Source organism: Entelurus aequoreus, linkage group LG13 (genome assembly GCF_033978785.1).
Source record: "Entelurus aequoreus isolate RoL-2023_Sb linkage group LG13, RoL_Eaeq_v1.1, whole genome shotgun sequence".
Lineage (NCBI taxonomy): Eukaryota > Metazoa > Chordata > Actinopteri > Syngnathiformes > Syngnathidae > Entelurus > Entelurus aequoreus.
The window spans coordinates 38,032,358-38,056,721 of NC_084743.1; the positions used below are offsets into that span (position 1 = coordinate 38,032,358).

Sequence of the window (24,364 nt, forward strand, 5' to 3'; positions counted from 1 at the left end):
CGAGAGCCTTTTTCCGTACTCAAAATCTCAGAGCCTTCTTACAAACTATGGTGTCACACAGTTACAATCACCAGCACATTAAAAAAACAATTCAACAGTCAACTATTTTTCTCATCCAGAAGCACAGCTGTATTCATCAGAACCTTAATAGTAAGAAACAACATTTATCATTCACTCTAAGGTGGACAAAATAGCCAGGAGGGAGTTCTGGACTTCCCTGCTTAGGCTGCTGCCTCCGCGATCCAACCTCCGAAAAGCGGAAGAAGTTAATTAGATGGATGGATCATTCACTCATATGTTTTCTGTACATAAACTTTGTCTACCTTCTCAGAAACACACACATTTTGGACAATTTCCCAATTTTTACAGATTAGCGGGGTGCGAAAAAAGCGTGAAGGGAGGTTGCGTGCGGGAGGGAGTATGCTTGCCTTTCAGAGGAGGGAAATAAAACAGATAAGACCTGCAGGTGCTACACAAATGTTATTAAAATACGCAAAAATATATAAATGTAAAAAAAAACAGAATCACTCCACATACACTTCTCAACATTCATCTTTATACACACATTTATAATCACAAACCCCAACCCTAGTCCGGACCTATATAAACAACTTTGCACGTGTGCTTTTGTGGAATCGGCCGTCTCATAACACAAACGTAGGTCCCTTACCCTTAAACGGCGACTAACCCGTTCAGCCCAGTTATCCCTACGTTCCTTCCCTGACCTACACGAAAAAAACGGCCTCTACGGCGCCATAGGACCACTGGGAATCACCCAATCTGCCTGGTCAGTTCCATATAGTTTCACCAAGTTTCACCAAGGCTCTACCATATGGCGCCCGAACGCCACCTGTCTATACTGCAGCAAATTAAACAGAACGTCGTGACAACTATCAGCTCAGTTGATCTCCTTTACCGGAGTCACTGAACGGTCACCTAATAAGAGGCTTTTTACCCGGCCATGCAGTTTCCACATAGACAGATGTGCCGCACTTTCATAAACGTCATAATTTTATATGGGCCAAATGTCACACCAGTTAGCAAACCTTGCCTTAAATTTAGCTGTATCCAACTCTAGCTAATCTGATGCACTTGCAGAAGAAGCCCCCTCTGCCGACAACGACAGAGGAGGGAGAGGTTAAGAAAATGTATTCGTCTCACATCGTTTATGCTTCAAACACTCCAAACCGCCAAAATTCTACTAACAATCCCCTTATTGTTAAAACAAGAAATCACAAGTTTTCAACAAACACACAGACAAATAATCACATATAAAACAACTCAATCCAACCATAATTTACCCCATCCCAGGTTGTTTTTGGAGAACCTGACTAGACCTATCTCTTATCAAAAACAGGTTCAGCAATTAGTTTTATCGATCCCGTTCTCTCCAGGCAGACAATTGTTACACTTTAAGCTTACCTTGTGATGCGCGCGTGCAGCCTTTGTCTGCCTGAGAGAGAGACCGGGAGCGGCTGTCGATCTGCAGCGTTCTGGACCATCCTGTTCGTGACGCCAATTTGTGTGGTGGATTGTCCGAAGCTTAAACAGCAACAAAAGTGAGTTTAGTACAAAAAGTTTATTTACCCATAGTCAAAAGTGCAAGTCGGATTGAGCTGTCTCTGCAGACAAACAAAATGTCCTCCAGAGGACACACAACAAAAGCAATCTCTCTCGAGTCCTGGTCTCCTGGCCATTTGATCTGTTTCTTCGTGCGTCAATCTGTTTTCCTCGTGCGTCACGGTCTTGTTGTTTTGACCTGTCTGTTCCATAACAAACTCGAATCCCTTAGTCATACTTAGACAATCAAAACATTTTGTAGACAGGTTGGCACGACTTCATATTCAACTTTGTCCCACACCCGGTCCATTCAATGGCACAGAATAGAAGAGAAATGAAACAAGCAGACATTCTTAATAGACACGAAATATAGTTCAAAGGTCAGAAATTCTACTACAGTAGTACTTGAGGGATCCTGATACAAACATAGCTCCCATTATCCTAGTCAGTGCCATTTTGCCCTTGGGCAAGACACCTCACCCTCCTTGCCTCCAGTGCCACTCACACTGGTGTATACATGTGAATGAATAAATAAATTAATGGGAATTAAATAATGAATGAATGACTGAATTAATGGGAATGAATTGTTTAAATGAATGAATAAACAAATTAATATAAATGAATAAATGTTAGTGAATGAATGACTGTAAATAAATAAATGAATGCATGTGAATGAATTAATGAATTCGAATAAATGGATGAAAGAATGTGGATAATTATGACAGAATGAATGTGAATGAATAAATGTGAGGTGGTGGTCAAACAGGTCTTTGCCATGAATTGACAGCAAAGACAGTCTACCTCTGGAAAGCTGTGACTCCGAATGTACTTTACCACCATAAATGTGTAAATTATCTAGCCAATATTAAATTAGTAGTAGTAGATGTATTTTATTGCCATCAATTTGTGAATTATTTATCCATTATTGTAATACATTTTTATTATTATTATTATTATTATTATTATTATTACTACTACTACGTGAATTTAACCACCATCCATGTGTGAATCTGGAGTGAATGAATGATGACTTCTCAGCTCTCATTGTAAAGTGATTGGGTGTCGAAAAAAGTGCTATATAAATCTAAAACATTATTATTATTGTTACATTCCATACTCATACTCATACCCATATTGCATTTGCATATTTCATACTCTTTATCCGTATTTGTATGGATCAATTTATAATAAATAATCTTTTAAGTCTTTGAAGTCATGCTCATATTTTATATTTGTATTAATTTCGTCACAAGATTGTTGTGTAATTGTCATTGACACAAACTTGTGAAATTGTCACAAACAAAAACATGTGTGATTTTTGCAAACAACTACTTGTTGTCTGATTGTTGCAAACAAACATGAGTTTGTGTGATTGTCACAAACAGAAACTTGTGTGATTGTCACAAACATGAGTTTGTGTGATTGTCAAAAACAAAAACTTGTTAAGTTTAAGTACCAATGATTTGTGATTTTTGCAAACAACTAGTTGTCTGATTGTCGCAAACAAACATGAGTTTGTGTGATTGTCACAAACAGAAACTTGTGTTATTGTCACAAACATGAGTTTGTGTGATTGTCACAAACAAAAATTTGTTGTGTGATATTTGCAAACAACTACTTGTTGTCTGATCGTCGCAAACAAACTTGTGTGATTGTCACAACACAAACTTGTTGTGTGATTGTTACAAAGACAAACTTGTTGTGCAATTATTTCAAACACAAACATGTTGTGTGATTGTCGCAAACACAAACTGGTTGTGTGATTGTCACAACCACAACGTGTTGTGTGACTGTCACAAACACAAACCTGTTGTGTGATTGTCACAAACACAACCTTGTGGTATTGTAGACGGTTATGAGTAGGAGGTTAGGGGTAAGAGGTTCTGGTTAGATATACAGTGGGGATGTATATCGTTAAGATTTTATCTTATCGGTACCATATTTAATTTGTGTAAATAAAGATGTGAAAAAATTCATTTTTATTACCATTTTTATTACCATTTTTATTCACTTTATTCTCCGTCTTATTATTGCTTCCTTATTTATTATTATAAAGCTGATTAACAGATCAAAGGTCTGGGCGACAGGCAAAAAAAAAATCATCCAAACTCGATTATTACCACAATGTTTTACATTGTTTTTAACCTGCCAGTTTTAAACCATCTGTACTAAAACAACTAAACTAGGGATTAGTTAAACATTGTATTAACATTCTAAGTAAATAACAAAGTAAACTAAATAAGAAAAAACACAATGACGTAACAATGTACCAAAACATTTGATTTTACATGCCTTCAAGTAAAAGTAAGCACACACAAAGATGCATGAGTTATTATTTCAACACGTGCACTCCAACTATATGTATTAGAAGCTGTCAAGTTATCATTAACTTCCCAATGAAGATCAAGAGTTGCGTTGACTACTTCCTAGCATTGGCAGTAGTAGCACAGTGTTTTTCACAAAGCTTTTGGATGACAAGTAGTCATCAAAATTGCAAAAGAAACATATCACCTCACAGTAGAAAATAATTTGGGAACTGTTCAGCTCTGTATTTTGGAGTTAGTTTTGTAGTTTGACGTGTCAAGGAGGCAGGCACAGAGATGGCCCGAGAAGGATGCATGGTTGCCGGCTAGAGTGCTGGCCCACAGAGGTAATTGTTTGTCAAGTACCGTAAACATGATTTCCCCTTTTGCTCTAAATTACAAATATAGGTCACATCACGCCAATTTCCGCGACTTTCTGCATTTAGATTCTGTTTTAGCAAATATTTGATTTTGTCCAGGTTTTCAATGATGGGTAAATAAATCTATAGTTCTATTAACTTCCGCATACTGTACCTTGTAACCAGAAGTGGGGTTGAAAAAGATCGACTACGATTGGCTTTTCCGCTGTGTCTTTTTTTATGCTTTGCAGTGGCACCATAGTGAATGCGCACGTGTCATAATTACGACGGTCAGCCAGATAAAAATAAAAGTACCAATAGCTGCTTAATTTTTCCAGAATTTTAATACTCTTCTTGGAGCGGCCCAATTAGGAACCGGCACCAAAAAATACCAGTACTCGGTATACATCCCTAGTTACTGTAGAAGGAGGGTTAGTGTTAGTGGGTTATGGTTAGTTAGAGTAAGAGTTAGGGTAAAATTAGGTTAATGTTATGGTTAAGGAAAGTTGTTGTGAGATTATCACAACACAAACATGATGTGTGATTGTCATAAACACAATGATGTTGTGTGTGATTGTCACAAACACAAACTTGTTATGTTATTGACATAAACACAAAGCAATGTGATTGTCACAAACACAGTTGTTTTATGGTTGTCACAAACACAATCTTGTGTGATTGTCAGAGTCCAGCCTGTGAGTTTCTCGTTGTGTCGCCGCCTCCCTACGGAACACGTGAGCGGAAATTTGCAGTTCAAGGTGGAGCTGACATCTACTGGTGCTGATGGTAAATTTAATGCATATATATATATGTATATGTGTGTAATGTTTCTCTCAATGTTTACATCTTTACAACATGTGGTAAGATATACATTTGCTTCTCCAGATGCTATTGTTGGCCTTTCGAGCTTTAATGGAGCTCCAGGGACTCCATCAGATGATGAAGATCTGCCTCATCACTTTCCAGGAATGCTCTCAGCAGGCCCCTCCCCCACTGAGTCCCAAGACTCCCAATGTGTTTGGGATGGCGGGGCCTCAGCATACCCAGAAAAGGATCTTCCTCTTGTCGGATCTGAAGCTGGATTTTTGGAGGAAAGTGAGTTGCTTCATATGTCACTCAGTGAGGGCCTGGACGCTATTGAGGTCCCCAAACGTCCAGGAGAAAGGCCCCTCGGCGCCGCTTCTCCCAAACTACGTTCAAGCTTCCCCACACATTCGCGGCTTAGCGGGATGTTACACATTGATTCCGACGAGGACGAAGACAGGTCCGGGGCAAATGAAACACTTCCAATACCGCCCTCCCCGTTGTTGCTAAATGGAGTTCGTCAAGATGTTACTGGTCCTGATGAAAATGAGACGCAGTCTGGAGAAGAGGAGCCTGAGTGTCTTGAAGAGCTAACCTCTGAGACCCGGGTGGCTCATGAGGTGGCTCATGAGGTGGAAGCAGGTCTGAACCAGGATGATGTTATGGACCTAGATGTCTTCACTGAGGTGGAAGAAGCTCGATTCTCAGAGGCTGTTTCCCATAATACCTTACCAGAGGGGGCAAAGGAACCCGCTGAGGAACTTTCTTCAGAGATGGACACCTGCTCCATGGCAACAGCACCTCAGACGGCCATCTACTCCTCAGACAGTTGTCCTGTCACCTTGACTGCCGGTGTGGTAAGTTCTCGTATAGGCATCAATAATTCATCTGACAAACAACAACATTCAGTGGCTGTAAATAATATTAATTTTTGACACTTAACAAAGTCTGAATTATGTGACACTGTATACCACGGCAGCTTGCTTCTCTCCCTTCAAATATTCCCGCTAGCTTGATAATGATGTTCTCTGAATTAATAAAAGTGAGTGTTAATACCTTAAGAAGGGGAACCTGAGGGTGTGTTCCAACTATCGTGGGATTACACTCCTCAGCCTTCCCGGTAAGGTCTATTCAGGTGTACTGGAGAGGAGGCTACGCCGGATAGTCGAACCTTGGATTCAGGAGGAACAGTGTGGTTTTCATCCTGGTCGTGGAACTGTGGACCAGCTCTATACTCTCGGCAGGGTCCTTGAGGGTGCATGGGAGTTTGCCCAACCAGTCTACATGTGCTTTGTGGACTTGGAGAAGGCTCAGAGAGTATGGGGTAACGGACTGTCTGATTGTGGCGGTCCGCTCCCTATATGATCAGTGTCAGACCTTGGTCCACATTGCCGGCAGTAAGTCGGACCCGTTTCCAGTGAGGGTTGGACTCCGCCAAGGCTGCCCTTTGTCACCGATTCTGTTCATAACTTTTATGGACAGAATTTCTAGGTGCAGTCAGGGCGTTGAGGGTATCTGGTTTGGTGGCTGCAGGATTAGGTCTCTGCTTTTTGCAGATGATGTGGTCTTGATCGCTTCATCTGGCCAAGATCTTCAGCTCTCACTGGATCGGTTCGCAGCCGAGTGTGAAGCGACTGGGATGGGAATCAGCACCTCCAAGTCCGAGTCCATGGTTCTCGCCCGGAAAAAGGTGGAGTGCAATCTCCGGGTTGGGGAGGAGATCTTGCCCCAAGTGGAGGAGTTCAAGTACCTCCGAGTCTTGTTCACAAGTAAGGGAAGAGTGGATCGTGAGATCGACAGGCGGATCGGTGCGGCGTCTTCAGTAATGCGGACGCTGATCTATCCGTTATGGTGAAGAAGGATCTAAGCCGGAAGGCAAAGCTCTTAATTTACCGGTCGATCTACGTTCCCATCCTCACCTATGGTCATGAGCTTTGGGTTATGACCGAAAGGACAAGATCACGGGTTCAAGCGGCCGAAATGAGCTTCCTCCGCCGGGTGCCTGTGCGCTCCCTTAGAGATAGGGTGAGAAACTCTGTCATCCGGGAGGAGCTCAAAGTAAAGCCGGTGCTCCTCCACATCGAGAAGAGCCAGATGAGGTGGTTCGGGCATCTGGCCAGGATGCCACCCGAACGCCTCCCTATGGAGGTGTTTCGGGCATGACCGACCGGTAGGAGGCCACGGGGAAGACCCAGGACACGTTGGGAAGACTATCTCTCCCGGCTGGCCTGGGAACGCCTCGGGATCCCCCTGGAGGAGCTGGACGAAATGACTGGGGAGAGGGAAGTCTGGGCTTCCCTGCTTAGGCTGCTGCCCCCGCGACCCGACCTCGGATAAGCGGAAGAAGATGGATGGACGGATGGAGTGTTAAAAGATTGGGTTAGATATATATATATATATTAATTGTTTTGAAAACTGAAGTGAGGGTATTTAGAGCCAGTACCTTCTGTGAGTGCCCGCTGATGACCTCGATCCCTTGACATTAGCACGTGAAGACTGCATTCACTAACCTGGTTTTAGAGAGATTCTATACTAGACCATCAGATTTACACTATAGTCAGGTACATTTTTTTCTATCTACAGCAGATTTCCAAGATTATAACATTTCTTTCAAAACAACATTTTGAGACAGTAATTCATGCCTTCTTTACATTTGCAACTCACTTTGTTTTGGAATTAGCCAGTCTTCCCCCTCTGGTCCAAAATGCAGCAGCACAACTTTTAACTGGCACAAGTAAAAGACAACGGACATAATCTATTATTATTCTTATTATTTGTTTTAATTCTATTCTCTCCACTGCTTTGCTGTTCTGCTGGATCCTCTATCTGATGTCTTTGCTACCTCTCGCAGTTTAGAGACTTTTTTTGTAATATGTGAGCTGTTCCAAGGATGGCCGCCATTTTGCACCTCCAATGACGCCTGGAAGCTCTAATTTCCCCTGCATTGTCTTAGCGTTCTTCCAAATGGTTCCAATGGCACCAATCACGATTGGAACCACTGTCACTTTTGATATTCTGTGGATCCTTTTGACTTTGAACGCTAGACCCACTTTCTTTTACTCAGTGTTGATGATGTTCCGGTTGGCTAATACCGGTATGTCAAAGTCAGTGTACACTCCTGGGTACATTTCTTCACTAGGGTAAAATCTGGTTGATTGTGATTCAGCTTCTTAGCTGTTTAAAACTGTATATGATTTTGAGCTTTTCATTCGCTGCTACTGACAAGGGCTGATGATCATACAGGTACCACTTGTTAGCACATTCTATTTCAGTGGTTCTCGACCTTTTTTCACCAAGTACCACCTCAGAAACCACTCTCTCCAAGTAACACCACAATGATAAACATTAAAATACTGTAGCGTAGTATGCCTAAGTATTCATAGGCACACTACGCCTATGAAGTATATGTAAAATTCATGGGCACTGTATCATAAACAATGGACAAACATCATCAACAATGATACTCTATATACAGTACATATTTACAGACTTCTTTGGCACACCGTTAGATTAGTTGCTACTAACCTTTTTGAGCCCAAAATCCCCTGTCTCAGCCAAAAGCCAAATCATATACAAACCCCGTTTCTATGAGTTGGGAAATTGTGTTAGATGTAATTATAAACGGAATACAATGATTTGCAAATCCTTTTCAACCCATATTCAATTGAATGCACTACAAAGACAAGATATTTGATGTTCAAACTCATAAACTTAATTTTTTTTTTGCAAATAATAATTACCTTAGAATTTCATGGCTGCAACACGTGCCAAAGTAGTTGGGAAATGGCATGTTCCCCACTGTGTTACATGGCCTTTCCTTTTAACAACACTCAGTAAACGTTTGGGAACTGAGGAGACACATTTTTTAAGCTTCTCAGGTGGAATTCTTTCCCATTCTTGCTTGATGTACAGCTTAAGTTGTCCAACAGTCCGGGGGTCTCCGTTGTGGTATTTTAGGCTTCATAATGCGCCACACATTTTCAATGGGAGACAGGTCTGGACTACAGGCAGGCCAGTCTAGTACCCGCACTCTTTTACTATGAAGCCACGTTGATGTAACACGTGGCTTGGCATTGTCTTGCTGAAATAAGCAGGGGCGTCCATGGTAATGTTGCTTGGATGGCAACATATGTTGCTCCAAATCCTGTATGTACCTTTCAGCATTAATGGCGCCTTCACAGATGTGTAAGTTACCCATGTCTTGGGCGCTAATACACCCCCATACCATCACAGATGCTGGCTTTTCAATTCTGCGCCTATAACAATCCGGATGGTTCTTTTCCTCTTTGGTCCGGAGGACACGACGTCCACAGTTTCCAAAAACAATTTGAAATGTGGACTTGTCAGACCACAGAACACTTTTCCACTTTGTATCAGTCCATCTTAGATGAGCTCAGGCCCAGCGAAGCCGACGGCGTTTCTGGGTGTTGTTGATAAACGGTTTTCGCCTTGCATAGGAGAGTTTTAACTTGCACTTACAGATGTAGCGACCAACTGTAGTTACTTACAGTGGGTTTCTGAAGTGTTCCTGAGCCCATGTGGTGATATCCTTTACACACTGATGTCGCTTGTTGATGCAGTTCAGCCTGAGGGATCGAAGGTCACGGGCTTAGCTGCTTACGTGCAGTGATTTCTCCAGATTCTCTGAACCCTTTGATGATATTACGGACCGTAGATGGTGAAATCCCTAAATTCCTTGCAATAGCTGGTTGAGAAAGGTTTTTCTTAAACTGTTCAACAATTTGCTCACGCATTTGTTGACAGTGGTGAACCTTGCCCCATCGTTGTTTGTGAATGACTGAGCATTTCATGGAATCTACTTTTATACCCAATCATGACACCCACCTGTTCCCAATTTTCCTGTTCACCTGTGGGATGTTCTAAATAAGTGTTTGATTAGCATTCCTCAACTTTATCAGTATTTATTGCCACCTTTCCCAACTTCTTTGTCATGTGTTGTTGGCATCAAATTCTAAAGTTAATGATTATTTGCAGTTTGAACATCAAATATGTTGTCTTTGTAGCATATTCAACTGAATATGGGTTGAAAATGATTTGCAAATCATTGTATTCCGTTTATATTTACATCTTACACAATTTCCCAACTCATATGGAAACGGGGTTTGTACATGTATATATGTACATATATGTATATGTATATATATATACATATATATATATATATATACTGTATATATATATATATATATATATATGTATATATATATATATATATGTATTTATGTATGTATGTACAGTATGTATGTATGTATATATATATATATATATATATATATATATATATATATATATATATATATATATATATATATATATATATATATATATATATATATATACAACTAACAATTAATTTGATAATCGATTAATCTGTCAATTATTACTTCGATTAATCGGTTAATAATCAGATAAAAGAGACAAACTACATTTCTATCCTTTCCAGTATTTTATTGAAAAAAAACAGCATACTGGCATTATACTGGCACTGTACTTATTTTGATTATTGTTTCTCAGCTGTTTGTAAATGTTGCAGTTTATAAATAAAGGTTTATAAATAAATAAAAAGTAGCCTCTGCACAGAGCATAGATCCAACGAATCGATGACTAAATTAATCGCCAACTATTTTTATAATAGATTTAATCGTTTGTTAAAGACAAAGCTTTTTGTTGTATTAGCTGATGTCAACCTTTTGTTTTTTTCTCATAGTTATTTTTGCTGTTCTCCTAATTTTTGCTGGTGTTTCTTTTTGGTAATATCCCTAGGGCCAATGACAAACGAGTCACGGGCCGCAGATGTCCCCTGTAATGCACTCTGGGCACCCCAGCTGTAGACGTTAACTGTTTATGGCCAATATAGTTTTAGTACCTTTGTGCATTTGTTCATCCTTTGGTAACATATGTGAGGCAAGTCAGTTTACGTCAGCGCCCGAAGTAGTAGAATTAGCTGTTCACCTGGCAGAATTTTTCTGTGTGATAAAGAGGGCATAAACACCGCCGCCTTGTTTTATCATATGTTACTGCCTTTGCACATTTCAATGTTTACTTTTGTATATATAAATCAACACAAAATCAGTACTTTGTAGCAATGTTCACGTATTCTAGTATTTGGCTTGTTAGCTTCTTGTCGCAGGCGAGCGATGGTGGTGTTGGTTTAAGGAACAGTTGTTTGATGTTGGATGCTAGAAAATGTCCAATGTGTTGCAGCCTTAATGCATTGTTGCAGCTCGATGATTTTTGTGCACATCATGGCATGCGTGTTTGTGAGACAAGCAGGTAAAATGTGCGCCGTGTTGTGGGGGAGTGGCCGTGGTGTTGAAAGCGGCGGGAGGAGAGGATGAAAAGAGGCATCCGGGCGGGGGTGTAACTGATGTAGGGGTGGATGTACCATGGATGGGTCCAGAAGATCAACTGGCCGAATGCGATTGACGGGTTGGCGACTCTTGCACTACATGGAGCCCGCCGTCCTCACCACACTCTGTAGAGATTTCCAGTCTGAAGCACTGCAGGCTCCAGTCCAGACAGAGATGCAGTTGGTCAGTAGGCTCTCTATAGTGCCTCTGTAGAATGTGGTGAGAATGGGGGGAGGGAGCTGTGCTCTTTTCATCCGATGCAAAAAGTGCATGCGCTGCTGAGCTCTTTTTACAAGAGTGTGTAGGGACCAGGTCATATTGTCAGTTATCTGCACCCCCAGGAACTTGGTGCTGGGGGTGCAGTGGAGTCACACTGGACTGGTACCTCCTGAAGTCGACGATGATCTCCTTGGTCTTGTCGACGTTCAGGACCAAGTTGTTGTTTCTGCACCAGTCAACCAGATGTTTCACCTCCTCCCTGAAGTCCATGTCGTTGTTGTCACGGATGAGGCCCACTACTGTTGTGTCGTCTGCATACTTCACAATGTGGTTAGTAGTGGACCTGGCGCAGCAGTCATGGGTCATCAATGTGAACAGCAGCGGACTCAGGGCGCAGCTCTGGGGGGAGCCGGTGCTCAGGGAGATGCCACTAAAGGTGTTGTCGCCCACTCTCACAGACTAGGGTCTGTCTGTGAGGAAGTCAAGCAGCCAGTTGCATAGGGGAGTACTGAATCCAAGGGGGGCCAGTTTGCTCACCAAGTGCTGCGGGATGATTGTGTTTAACGCCGAGCTGAAGTCCATAAACAACATCCGCACCTGTGTGTATGTATGTATGTATGTATTTGTTCTTATTAAAGTGGAACCCTGATTCACGAACATCTCTATTTGCATTATTTTCAGTCTACGAATTTTTAGGTTGAGCCAAATATGTCTTGGTGTGTGACCAATGTCTCAGTGTACAGTCGCTTTCATACATTTTTTCATTTATTTATTCATTTTAGGGTTACCCTCTGCCCTTTTAAGCCACCGTTTAAGGCAGTGGTTCTCAACCTTTTTTCAGTGATGTACCCCCTGTGAAATTTTTTTTAATTCAAGTACCCCTTAATCAGAGCAAAGCATTTTTGGTTGAAAAAAAGAGATAAAGAAGTAAAATACAGCACTATGTCATCAGTTTCTGATTTATTAAATTGTATAACAGTGCAAAATATTGCTCATTTGTTGTGGTCTTTCTTGAACTATTTGGAAAAAAAAGATATTAAAATAACTAAAATCTTGTTGAAAAATAAACAAGTGATTCAATTATAAATAAAGATTTCTACACATAGAAGTAATCATCAACTTAAAGTGCCCTCTTTGGGGATTGTAATAGAGATCCATCTGGATTCATGAACTTTATTCGAAACATTTCTTCACAAACAAAGAAATCATTAACATCAATATTTATGGAACATGTCCACAAAAAATCTAGCTGTCAACACTGAATATTGCATTGTTGCATTTCTTTTCACAGTTCTTTTTGACAGACATTTTAAAAAAATCTCACGTACCCCTTGGCATACCTTCAAGTACCCCCAGGGGTACGCGTACCCCCATTTGAGAACCACTGGTTTAAGGAATGAGGATAACAACGTAGCTTTTCCGCCCGTTAAAGCGGAGTTGAACCTTATTCTTAGCAATATTGCCATTGCTTTAGTCAACAGCAGATGCAATATGCATGTGATAGGCAAGGCAAGGGAAGTTTATTTAGAGAGCACAAATCGTACACAAGGCAATTCAAAGTGCTTTACTGAAAATTGCAATGGATCTGTCCTAGTCTCAGCTTGGCCTTCCACTACCTACAGTCTGGGTCTGCTAGCTGCATCTTGGCCCTCCATCTGCCACAGCCTGGCTATAACCTAGCCCCAGCTTGGCCTCTCACTGCCTACAGACTGGGTCTGCTAGCTTCATCTTGGCCTTCCATCTGCCACAGCCTGGCTCTAACCTAGCCCCAGCTTGGCCTCTCACTGCCTACAGACTGGGTCTGCTAGCTCATCTTGGCCTTCCATCTGCCACAGCCTGGATCTATCTTAGCCTCAGACTGACTAAGGCTGGGCCTTTGCTAGCCTTAGCTTGGCCTTCCAACTGCTGTAGCCTGGACATCTGAACTTTGAATATTGGACCTGGGTTGGTAGTAAACCAATTTAACAATGACTTTGACAAAAGCTTTGTATTTAATATTAATGCTTTTTCCTGGACTTGTTTTCTGCAATTGTAGTGGGGTACCTGACCAGGTGCTCCACCAACCTTTAACTCCACCGAACGCAATAACAATCACCTGGTCCTACGAAACTACAGCATTTACACAAAGCTTATTGATATCTACATGTGGGTCAGTGCTAAATAATTCTAACCAGCTTCATTTATGGTGTATTTCTGTGTTAAATAGATGTTTTTCTCCTTCTGAAATTACTCATTTTGACATTGTGAAGCCAAGTAATGTTGTCATCGGGTTACCTTGCCACATGAAACGAAACATTTTTATATTGCTCTTACTTCTTCTATCAGGCAATGTGCAACCAAATCCAGGCCCAACTTTGTACAACATCAGTACTCCTGATGAATTTAGAGCTAGGTCAGGTCTTGGTTTAATTCATTCAATTATTAGAAGTCTACTGCCAAAATTAGACTTCTTTAAATCATGTGACAACAAATTACTTTCCAAGTCCTTTAATTACTCGATCTGGTACTTTGTCTGATAAGACAACTATATCAAATTGTTTTAATGAGTATTTTGTTTCTGCCGGATCCTTGTTTGAGTCGTTGAATCCTCAATTGTCAAAATGTTGGTTTAACTAATGTTAATATACCAAATACACCACAGGCTGTAAATAGACGCAGCACCTGCACTTTTGAGTTCACACCTGTATCAATATCCGAGGTAAACAGTGCACTAAAGAGCCTGGACACAACTAAAGCAGCAGGACCTGACCAAATTGAACCCTTTTTCTTAAAATTGGCTGCTGATTTTGTTGCTGAGCCTCTCTCGCATATTTTTAACCTAAGTCTAACAAGTAAAAGCATTCCAAAAATCTGGAAATCGGCCTTTGTTCTTCCCCTGCTAAAAGGGGGTGAACCCACAAATATAAATAATTACAGACCAATTTCTAAATTATGCATTTTAGCAAAATTGTTTGAGAAGATCATCAGTAACCAGCTAGAGGATTTTTTAGAATCAAACAATATTTTATCTCCATTTCAATCTGGTTTTAGAAAACAGCATAGCACTATTACAGCTGCTCTTAAGGTCCTCAATGATTTAATCGAGGCTGTAGACGGCAAGAAATATTGTGTCGCCCTATTTGTTGATTTGTCAAAAGCATTTGACACAGTAGACCACAGTCTGTTAATTCAAGCCCTTCATCACGTTGGATTATCTAAAAATGCAGCTGCTCGGTTCACAGACTATCTCTCCAGCAGAACACAACGTGTACAGGTGGCTGGGACCACCTCTTCATTACTGGACATTACCAAAGGCGTTCCACAAGGCTCAGTGCTGGGGCCCATTTTATTTTCTATCTACATAAATAATCTTTGTAATAATTTGTCAAATGCAATGTACCATTTTTATGCAGACAACACCATTATTTATTGCTGTTCAACCTCCATCACTCGGGCTTTTGAGTTTTTACAAGCTGCTTTTGATGTCATCCAGGCTTGCTTATTTGATCTTAAATTGGTTTTAAATACAGATAAGAGCAAGGTAATGTTTTTCTCTCATTCAAGGGTGCTACTGGAAAATATTCCAAATATTGTAACATCACATGGAAACCCTATAGAGCAGGTCTTAAATTACAAGTACTTGGGTTTTACTCTTGATCAGGAGCTTTCATTTAAAGCCCATATTAACAACTTGGTCTCTAAGCTTAGGGTAAAGCTTGGTTTCTTTTTTAGAAATAAAAACTGCTTCTCTCTTAAAGTCAGAAAGAAATTGGTGACAGCAACTATCTTGCCTGTAATTGATTATGGAGACGTGCTTTATTTTAGTGCTTCATCTAAATGCCTCCAGTCCTTGGACACTGTTTTTCATTCAGCACTAAGATTTGTTACTGGCTGTCGTAGTCTCACCCACCATTGTCAACTGTATATGAAGTCAGACTTATCTTCATTGAGTGCACGCAGATACACACATTGGCTGACTTTAATTTATAAGGCTCTTTTAGGTTTAATACCTCCATACTTGTGTACTCTGTTACAAAGAAAAAGAAGCTCTTACGCATTACGTTCTAACAATTTGTATGTTTTAACTGTTCCTCATGTACAGACTGAATTTGGCAAAAGAGCTTTTGGCATTGCTGCCCCTATGGCATGGAATGAATTGCAGACGAAACTGAAACTTACAGAACTACTTCCATTTGGAGCCTTCCGTTCTGTCCTGAGGGACAAACAGCGAGAGACGTTTGCACAGTGCCTGTGTTTTTAAAGATGTAAATCTCTGTTGTTTTACAGTTCTCTTATGTATTTTAAAATGTATGTCTTAATGTATTTATTTTGAAACTGCTCTGTGACATGTGCTGTTGACCTCTTGGCCAGGTCACCCTTGTGAAAGAGATCTTGATCTCAATGGATTGTCTTATCTGGTTAAATAAAGGTTCTATATCAATGATGAAATTTTAACATTGCAACACATGCCAATACGGCCGGGTTAACTTATAAAGTGCAATTTTAAATTTCCCGCTAAACTTCCGGTTGAAAACGTCTATGTATGATGACATATGCGCGTGACGTCAATCGTTGAAACAGAAGTATTCGCCATTGAATCCAATACAAAAAGCTCTGTTTTCATCTCAAAATTCCACAGTATTCTGGACATCTGTGTTGGTGAATCTTTTGCAATTTGTTTAATGAACAATGAAGACTGCAAAGAAGAAAGTTGTAGGTGGGATCGGTGTATTAGCGGCTGGCTGCAGCAACAAAAACAGGAAGACTTTGAGGTGGATAGCAGACGCGCTATCCGACGCTAGCCGCCGACCGCATTGGTGATCGGGTGAAGTCCTTCGTCGCACCGTCGATCGCTGGAACGCAGGTGAGCACGGGTGTTGATGAGCAGATGAGGGCAGGCTGGCGTAGATGGATAGCTAATGTGTTTAGCATAGCTCTGTGAGGTCCTGTTGCTAAGTTAGCTTCAATGGCGTCGTTAGCAACGGCATTGTTAACCTTCGCCAGGCTGGAAAGCATTAACCGTGTATTTACAGGTCCATGGTTTAATAGTATTGTTGATTTGCTGTCTATCCTTCCAGTTAGGGACTTATTTATTTTGTTTCTTTATGCAGTTAAGCCCGATGCTATCACGTTAGCTCCATAGCTAAAGTGTTTCGCCGATGTATTGTCGTGGAGATAAAAGTCACTGTGAATGTCCATTTTGCGTTCTCGACTCTCATTTTCAGGAGGATATAGTATCCGAGGTGGTTTAAAATACAAATCCGTGATCCACAATAGAAAAAGGAGAGAGTGTGGAATCCAATGAGCCAGCTTGTATCCAAGTTACGGTCAGAGCGAAAAAAGATGCGTCCTGCACTGCACTCTAGTCCTTCACTCTCAAGTTCCTCATCCACGAATCTTTCATCCTCGCTCAAATTAATGGGGTAATCGTCGCTTTCTCGGTCCGAATCGCTCTCGCTGCATTGAAAACAATGGGGAAATGTGAGGAGCCTTTCAACCTGTGACGTCACGCTACTTCCGGTACAGGCAAGGCTTTTTTTATCAGCAACCAAAAGTTGCGAACTTTATCGTCGATGTTCTCTACTAAATCCTTTCAGCAAAAATATGGCACTATCGCGAAATGATCAAGTATGACACATAGAATGGATCTGCTATCCCCGTTTAAATAAAAAAAAAATCATTTCAGTAGGCCTTTAAATGAAAGTGATTTCAGCCTGGATTTTAACATTGCCAACGTTGAGGCCCATCTCACATCTTCTGGAAGACAATTCTAGATTTTAGGAGCATAAAACTGAAATGCAGTCTCACCAGGTTTGGTCCTGACTCTTGGCACCAGCAAAAGACCACTAACATGTCAGAGATCTACTTTGGCACAAGACCATGAAAAGACTTGGACTCAAGGAGAGCTGTTTTAAAGTCTATCCTCTGAGCAACAGGAAGACAGAGCAGTGATCTAAGCAGTGGACTAATATGATCGTATTTCCAGACTCTAGTCAGGACTCGAGCAGCAGCATTCTGGATGTACTGGAGCTGCTTTACAGTTTTTACAGTTTTTCATGTGGCTGCTGATGTTATTGACTTATTGTGGCTGTGTAACTTCAAATTTGAGTCAATTATTACCTCTAGATTTCTAACTTGATTATTTGGTTTCAGGGAGAGGGTCTCAAGTAGTTTAGCTGAAGAAAACTGTTTTGGCATCCACACAATGATATGTTTGATGCAGCGGCAAAGTGACTCAACAAGCCGACGTTCACCTGCCATCAGTGACCCAAAGATCTGAGTGTCATCTGCATAGTTGTGTTTGTACACTTTAAAGCTGCGCATTAGCTATACCAGTGGTACACAATTAGTAAAGTAGATCATAATAACCACTGCTCAAGCACTAGCCCTGCATGAGAAAAGTTCCCCCTTTTTTTAAAGTTAATTTAAGAATTAAAAAATACAGTAAACTGTGGACTATTGGCCGATACTTTTTTTCTATGCTTTGAACCCTGCGCCTAATTTCATGGATGTTTTGCTGACGGCCATATTGCAAATAGTTGTATTATTGTCTGTGCTATGGCGCCATTTTTGGAGGGCTTTGCTCACTGCAGGTGCTGCAGTGCTGCTTTGGCTTTCTGTTTAGACTGAGCTTTCAACAAGAATTGCAAGTGACGTTCCATCTTCTAGCGGTCTGATTGATTGATTGAGACTTTTATTAGTACATTGCACAGTACAGTACATATTCCGTACAATTGACCACTAAATGGTAACACCCGAATAAGTTTTTCAACTTGTTTAAGTCAGGGTCCACGTTAATTATTCATAGCGTTTTTACTTGTATGTATTACTAATTCATCACTCCAAGTTTGTAAGTCTTACTGTATAACTTAAACAATTCATACTTACTAAACCGTTCCATGTGTGATGTATGTAGGAGTGTTTTCATGCAAATTTGTTAGTCTGTCGTAATAAAATGAATCTAGCGTCGTTAGCATTAGCTAATATGCTAACATATTTACGTGTGTCTTTGTTAGTATTATTAACTTACAGTGGCATTCTTTTTGTATTGTTTCAGTTTCATAAATTCACCACAAAGACACTGTGAAGTTATTGATTCTGTTTAGCGGCTGGAGAACTAGCTTGATGATGAAGTCTGTTTTATTTGATCAGCCGTTTTACTGCCGCTTACAGGCACTGTTTGGAAACAATTAAGGTATGTAAATAAACATTTACAAAATCTTTCTGTGTAAATAAGGTGTAACAATGTGTATATCTGCGGCTCATAGTCCGGTGCTGCCAATATATGGGAAATATTTTTTTCTTCTAAAATTTTAATGAGTGCGACTTATATACTGGTTTGCTCTATAGTTCGAAAATACTCGCATTGTCAATGATTCTCCCAGAATATGTTCTGATATCTGACAGAACATTTATTTAAGTTATTGTGACAGTTCTTTCCTGGTATGCTCTGCTGCTTTCATTGTGGTGCTCATAATTTTTATGTTTAAATAACTTTTACTGCAAATGAATGTCTGGTCCAAATATTGGTTATCGGCCTCCTTGACTACTAATTATCTGTATCGGTATCGGCCATGAAAAAACACATTTGTCAATCTTAACTTTTAATTTTTTTGTACGTCTTATGCAAGCCTTTATCACCATTGTTCAGTTGTTTCTGCGATAGAGCAACGCTTCCTCAGGAGTGTGAAACATTTGAAAGCTGATGTTTCCCTTCTGATGTTCCTGTAGGAAGCAGAGGAAGTTCCAGACCCTGTCATTGATTCCGGAGAAAATATAATTTGTGGCAATGCAGACAATGAAGGCCGTGGACAGGGAGAAACGGCCTCAGCTTCAGAGCAAGATAACTTTCTGGCGATAAGTGTGAGGAAGCTGAGCCTCCAGGAAGACCAAGACGAAGATGACTCAAAGCCACATGAGGAGATGGTTAACATAGAAACAGATGTAGAGGAAGGTATGGGGAGGTCTGTTCCTTTTTTCTTTGCACAAACACAATAAAACACAAAATGATGGAATTTAATGAATGCTTTGTTTAAATATCTACAAAGAAATAAATGAATCATCTCTTTTAACTTGTAATGACTCATTAATTATTGTGTGTGAACAGGTTCTCCTGTTAATGGTCATCCTGTTAGGTCCCTTCCATCTGTTCGACAAGACATTCACCGCTATCAACGTGTGGACGAACCTCTTCCACCCAGTGAGTTTTGTGTGTGTGTGTCTGTGTGTGTTTGTGTACGTACCAAGGATAGGCGATATGACCTAAAATCTATATCGTGATACACTGTATATAGCAGCCCCCTGCAATAACGATATATCACAATATATTATTTGGTATGTAAATGATAATAGATACATTTTCAAACGGGTCACAAAGGCACCTAATTTAGCTGCTGATTGTATGCGCTAACATATTGCGTAATTTTTTGGTGTGTTATTTTCTCAAAACTTTTATTAATCTACTTGCTAATTTACTTTTAATATCAAGTTACTTTCTGCTATAACACGATTCTATCTACACTTCTGTTCAGCACTTATTCTTCCATTTTATACTTTACTATAGTTATGGGCAATACTACAAATCTGGCTATCGATTCAATACAAAGTAGTTCCAGGGACAGTATTAGTCATATCAATGTTGATACTGATACTTCTAATTTTCAAGATCATTAAATGATACATTTTTTTTAGCAAAAGTATAATCAGACAAAACACAGGTTTGGTTTTATTCCTTAAAGCTGTCCTGTGTCCAGGGACTTACTTCCTGAGTTTGTAAATAAAACTAAAATAATTGTATCAACCTGTTACTACAGTATAGTACTTGGTATCGTTACTGTGGTATTTGTATTTTGTTTACTTTCAAGAGCTCTAGCTGGCGGTTAGCATATATTCCTACGGTGTGTAATATAGCATGTTTAGTAGAGATGTAACAGTATTACAAATACCGCAATATTTCGGTTTCAAAGTCTTCTCAGTAATACCGCGAGGTGTAACGGGATTAGACACAAATTTGGTGGATGTATTTTTTACTGCCGTTTTAGCGTTGACCGGGTCTGTAAATAAACTACACCTCTCAAAATCCTCTGCACAGCGCAGGGACGGCAAGGTGTAGGCGTGGAACACCGTAAGTAGGAAGTAAAGTGTGTTTGTACTTGTTAAAAGGAGTTGTTTTTTGGACATTAAATCTGTCCATAACTGGTTGAGTTATGTTGCTAACAAACAAACAAGCTCAGGCCAAAACGTAACCTTTTTGGCAGAGATAAAAAAAACCTGCATTCTGCAAAGCGAAGCACGGCACTTACGTTTTGAGCGTTTCCAAAGGGATACAGAGCCAGCCGGTCTCGTCGCACCGCTGTGCAGAAAATTACCGAAAAAAAAAAGTTCATTATGGAAAATACAAGTAAACTAAAAAGCTACTTGATAAATCTCCACTCCATCCATCTATTTTTCTACCGCTAGCCTCTCTTGATGTTGCGGGGGACTGGAGCCTATTCCAGCTGTACTTGGGCGGAAGGCAGGTCTAGACAAGTCGGCACCTCATAAACCGTCGCACAGAAAATATTTTTAAAGCCAACAAAGCCATACATCAGTTTGTGCGGTATTTACATTATTAAAAGTTATCTTGTTAGTTTGCTTTTCTGAGAAACAACATTTTCCAGACTGTTATAAAAATGACCACTATAGAAGACATTGCTTCTCATAATGTAAAAGTTGAAAGACACCAAACTGTACATTGTTGTTTTATTCTTGTTACACTGAATGTTTACATTGTTACTTTAAAGACGTCAACAGTAAGTTATTCTTATAAATATTTGCCTGAAACAGTAGATGTTCCTGCACAATTATTTTCACTTAGAAATACCTGTTTGAAGTAAAAAATATGATTAGAACTTTTCAGCATTATGTTTGTGTTCAATTACAGTAAGAATGGCACCACTAGCTAGAATAGATCTGACCAATCTAAGTCTATGAGCATGAACTGATAAAAGCCTACTTGGATGAGAGGTAAAACGTCTTTGAAGACAAACCAAACAGTTGCGATCGATTGAATGCCCTGAGATTACAATGACCTGGATGAATGAGAATATCCATAGACAATTACAGTAAGAATGTTTATCCTAAACATTACAGTGTGAGAGATTGGGAAATGTGAGTGGACCTAAGCCGGAGGTTCACATTCCCACCCAAAATTGCAGTGACCAACATGCGGCCAGACTGGGTCCTCTGGTCCAATGCTTGCCAACGTGTCCTCATCGTTTAGCTGACGGTCCTTTGGGAACATACCATTGATAAGGCATACAAAAGGAAATGGCTGCCCTATGCCAATTTAGCGCCCGAAGCAGAGGAGCGAGGCTGTAGCGTTAGGGTGCAAATACTTTGTAGCCAGCTCCACCACAAGGCTCTTAACGGAGGTGGGAATCGAGGCCAGGCCCATCGGAAGGCAATGAAATTACTTGCCATTGTTGCAGCAAGGGGCAGCCACTGGCTGTGGCTAAAACAGATAGACACTGCATGGGCTGCGAAATGACCGCATGGAGCCACCAGACAACATATACATGACCTGTGGTCAACCAGCCTCGGACGAGGATGTATTGTGATAAAAGGCCGAAACACCAATGAGTCGGGGGCACAGATGATGTGTTGTTTTGCGACCCCTCGTGGTCAGTACTAATTACACCAGAATATCTACAACCCCACTTAAGAATATGTCTCTACAGTATTTCATTAAGGATTGTAGGAACCAGTCCTATTAACCAAATCTAAATTCTGGTTCTAAGCCAGTGATCACTGTAAAAGGGCTGTTGACAACAACGGAAAGACAACATATACATGACCTGTGGTCAGCCAGCCTCGGACGAGGATGTATTGTGATAAAAGGCCGAAATACCAATGAGTTGGGGGCACACAACTGATGATGTGTTGTTTTGCGACCCCTAGTGGTCAGTACTAGGGATGTATTGTGATAAAAGGCCGAAACACCAATGAGTCGGGGGCACACAACTGATAATGTGTTGTTTTGCGACCCCTACTGGTCAGTACTGATTACACCAAGAATATCTACAACCCCACTTAAGAATATGTCTCTCCAGTATTTCATTAAGGAAACCACCAACATAGACCTAGTTTGTCGTTTAGAAGGTTTAAAAATAGCTTTTAAATGAAAACTCGAGAAGACTGAAGACATCATCTACAGTTGTAAAGCAGAGAGATTTGGAGTAAAAAGCAGCAACCACAAAACACAGAAGGAACCAACAGCCCAACCTCAAGTCCAGGAGACAGCAGGAGATTGAGAGGCTTGTGAAAAAAGAAGTCTGAGAAAGCATTGGAAGAAGGCCTGTAAGAAGAACGGAAAGGACTCGAGTCTCTACAAGTTCACCAAAAACCTCTGTCAACGAAAAAAACGGGACCTTAAAGTAGCTGTAAGGGAACTACAGGAGCACCTGAGGACGACCTACTCAGACAAACAGAAGAAGGTGCGAGTCATCATCCCAAAAGACATGCCACCAATTCAATCTGCTGAGCACCAGATGGACACAAGGCCCCCGACATGGAGCGAAGTTGAGAGAACTGTAAAAAGGGCTAAAACAGCATCAGCCCCAGGACCCAATGACATCCTGTTTAGGCTCTATAAGAATGCCCCTTGTGTCCTGAAATACCTCTGGAAGCTAATGAAGGTGGCATGGGGAAAAAGAGTATACCAAGGGCATGGCAAAGGAACGGAGGGATCTTGATTCCCAAAGAAAATAACTCCTCAAATAAATAAAAAAATACCCTCATAGAATCCCAGGATCAATTCGTTCGAGGTGCAGCCCCTATCCTAACCACAGGAGGAAATTAAGTGAAGTGAATTATATTATAAGAGGAGTGAGGGAAGCCATCTATGTCAAGATTGAAAAACGATCCCTGAACAGAGGAGGGGGTCTGCGACACCACCTGTCTCCCACATACAACACCGTACTTTCAACCATTCCTTAAAGACTGCAATTTAGCCTCCAACAAATAACAGGAGTTAGAAATGTTCTGGTCACAGAAAGTGACCAGAAGGTCACCAGAATGCCATTTGTGCCACTTGTTTACAACTTATGGAATGCTTACACGGGCGATTCAGACTGTTTTCGACTGGTAGTACTAGATCCACAGCGATCGTTCTGCCACACAATACCTCAATGCTAACCAGGGGAATTTACATTTCAACGAGTGTCGTTGGCTTTGACATTTAGGATTGCTCGTTTGCATTAAAACAGTTGTTTTTCTCACGACAATAGGGCGAAACTATCCTTGCCAGGCACAACTTCCTGGTTTTTGGAGTATAAATATTTGGGGTTTTGGCAAGAAATGTTTGGACTAGTTCTGAGCAATCTAAGTCTATGAGCACGAACTGATGAAGCTGACTCGGATGAGCGGCGAAACGTCTTCCAAGACAAACCAAGAAGTCCAGTTGCGACCGATTGAACGCCGTGAGATGACAACGACCTGGATGAATGAGAACCTTCATAGGTATATTTATATAGCGCTTTTCTCTACAGACTCAAAGATTATGAAAGCCATTATCTACATCTTTAAGCTCAATTTAAACCAGTGTGGGTAGCATTGGGAGCAGGTGGGTAAAGTGTCTTGCCCAAGGACACAACGGCAGTGATGAGGATGGAAGAAGCAGGTTTTGAACCTGGAACCCTCAAGTTGCTGGCATGTTCGCTTTACCAACCGAGCCACGCTGGAAGTCAACTGCAGCAATGGCGGAAGCAAAGGCCACCTTCAAACACCGGGA

General features: G+C 40.7%; 1 protein-coding gene across 11 annotated transcripts in view; it reads left to right on the forward strand.

Moving 5' to 3' along the window:
- hecw2a (HECT, C2 and WW domain containing E3 ubiquitin protein ligase 2a) overlaps positions 1-24,364 on the forward strand; it is a 304,402-nt gene that overhangs the window by 90,449 nt on the left and 189,589 nt on the right. For all 11 annotated transcript variants that reach the window (XR_009828322.1, XR_009828323.1, XM_062067818.1 and 8 more), the window contains 4 exons: positions 4,908-5,008; positions 5,108-5,883; positions 19,327-19,549; positions 19,703-19,795. Coding sequence is in view for 9 of the 11 variants with exons in the window: in XM_062067818.1 (XP_061923802.1) it covers positions 4,908-5,008; positions 5,108-5,883; positions 19,327-19,549; positions 19,703-19,795 (1,193 nt within the window). In the remaining 2 variants the exon portion in view is untranslated. The remainder of the gene's footprint in view (positions 1-4,907; positions 5,009-5,107; positions 5,884-19,326; positions 19,550-19,702; positions 19,796-24,364) is intronic.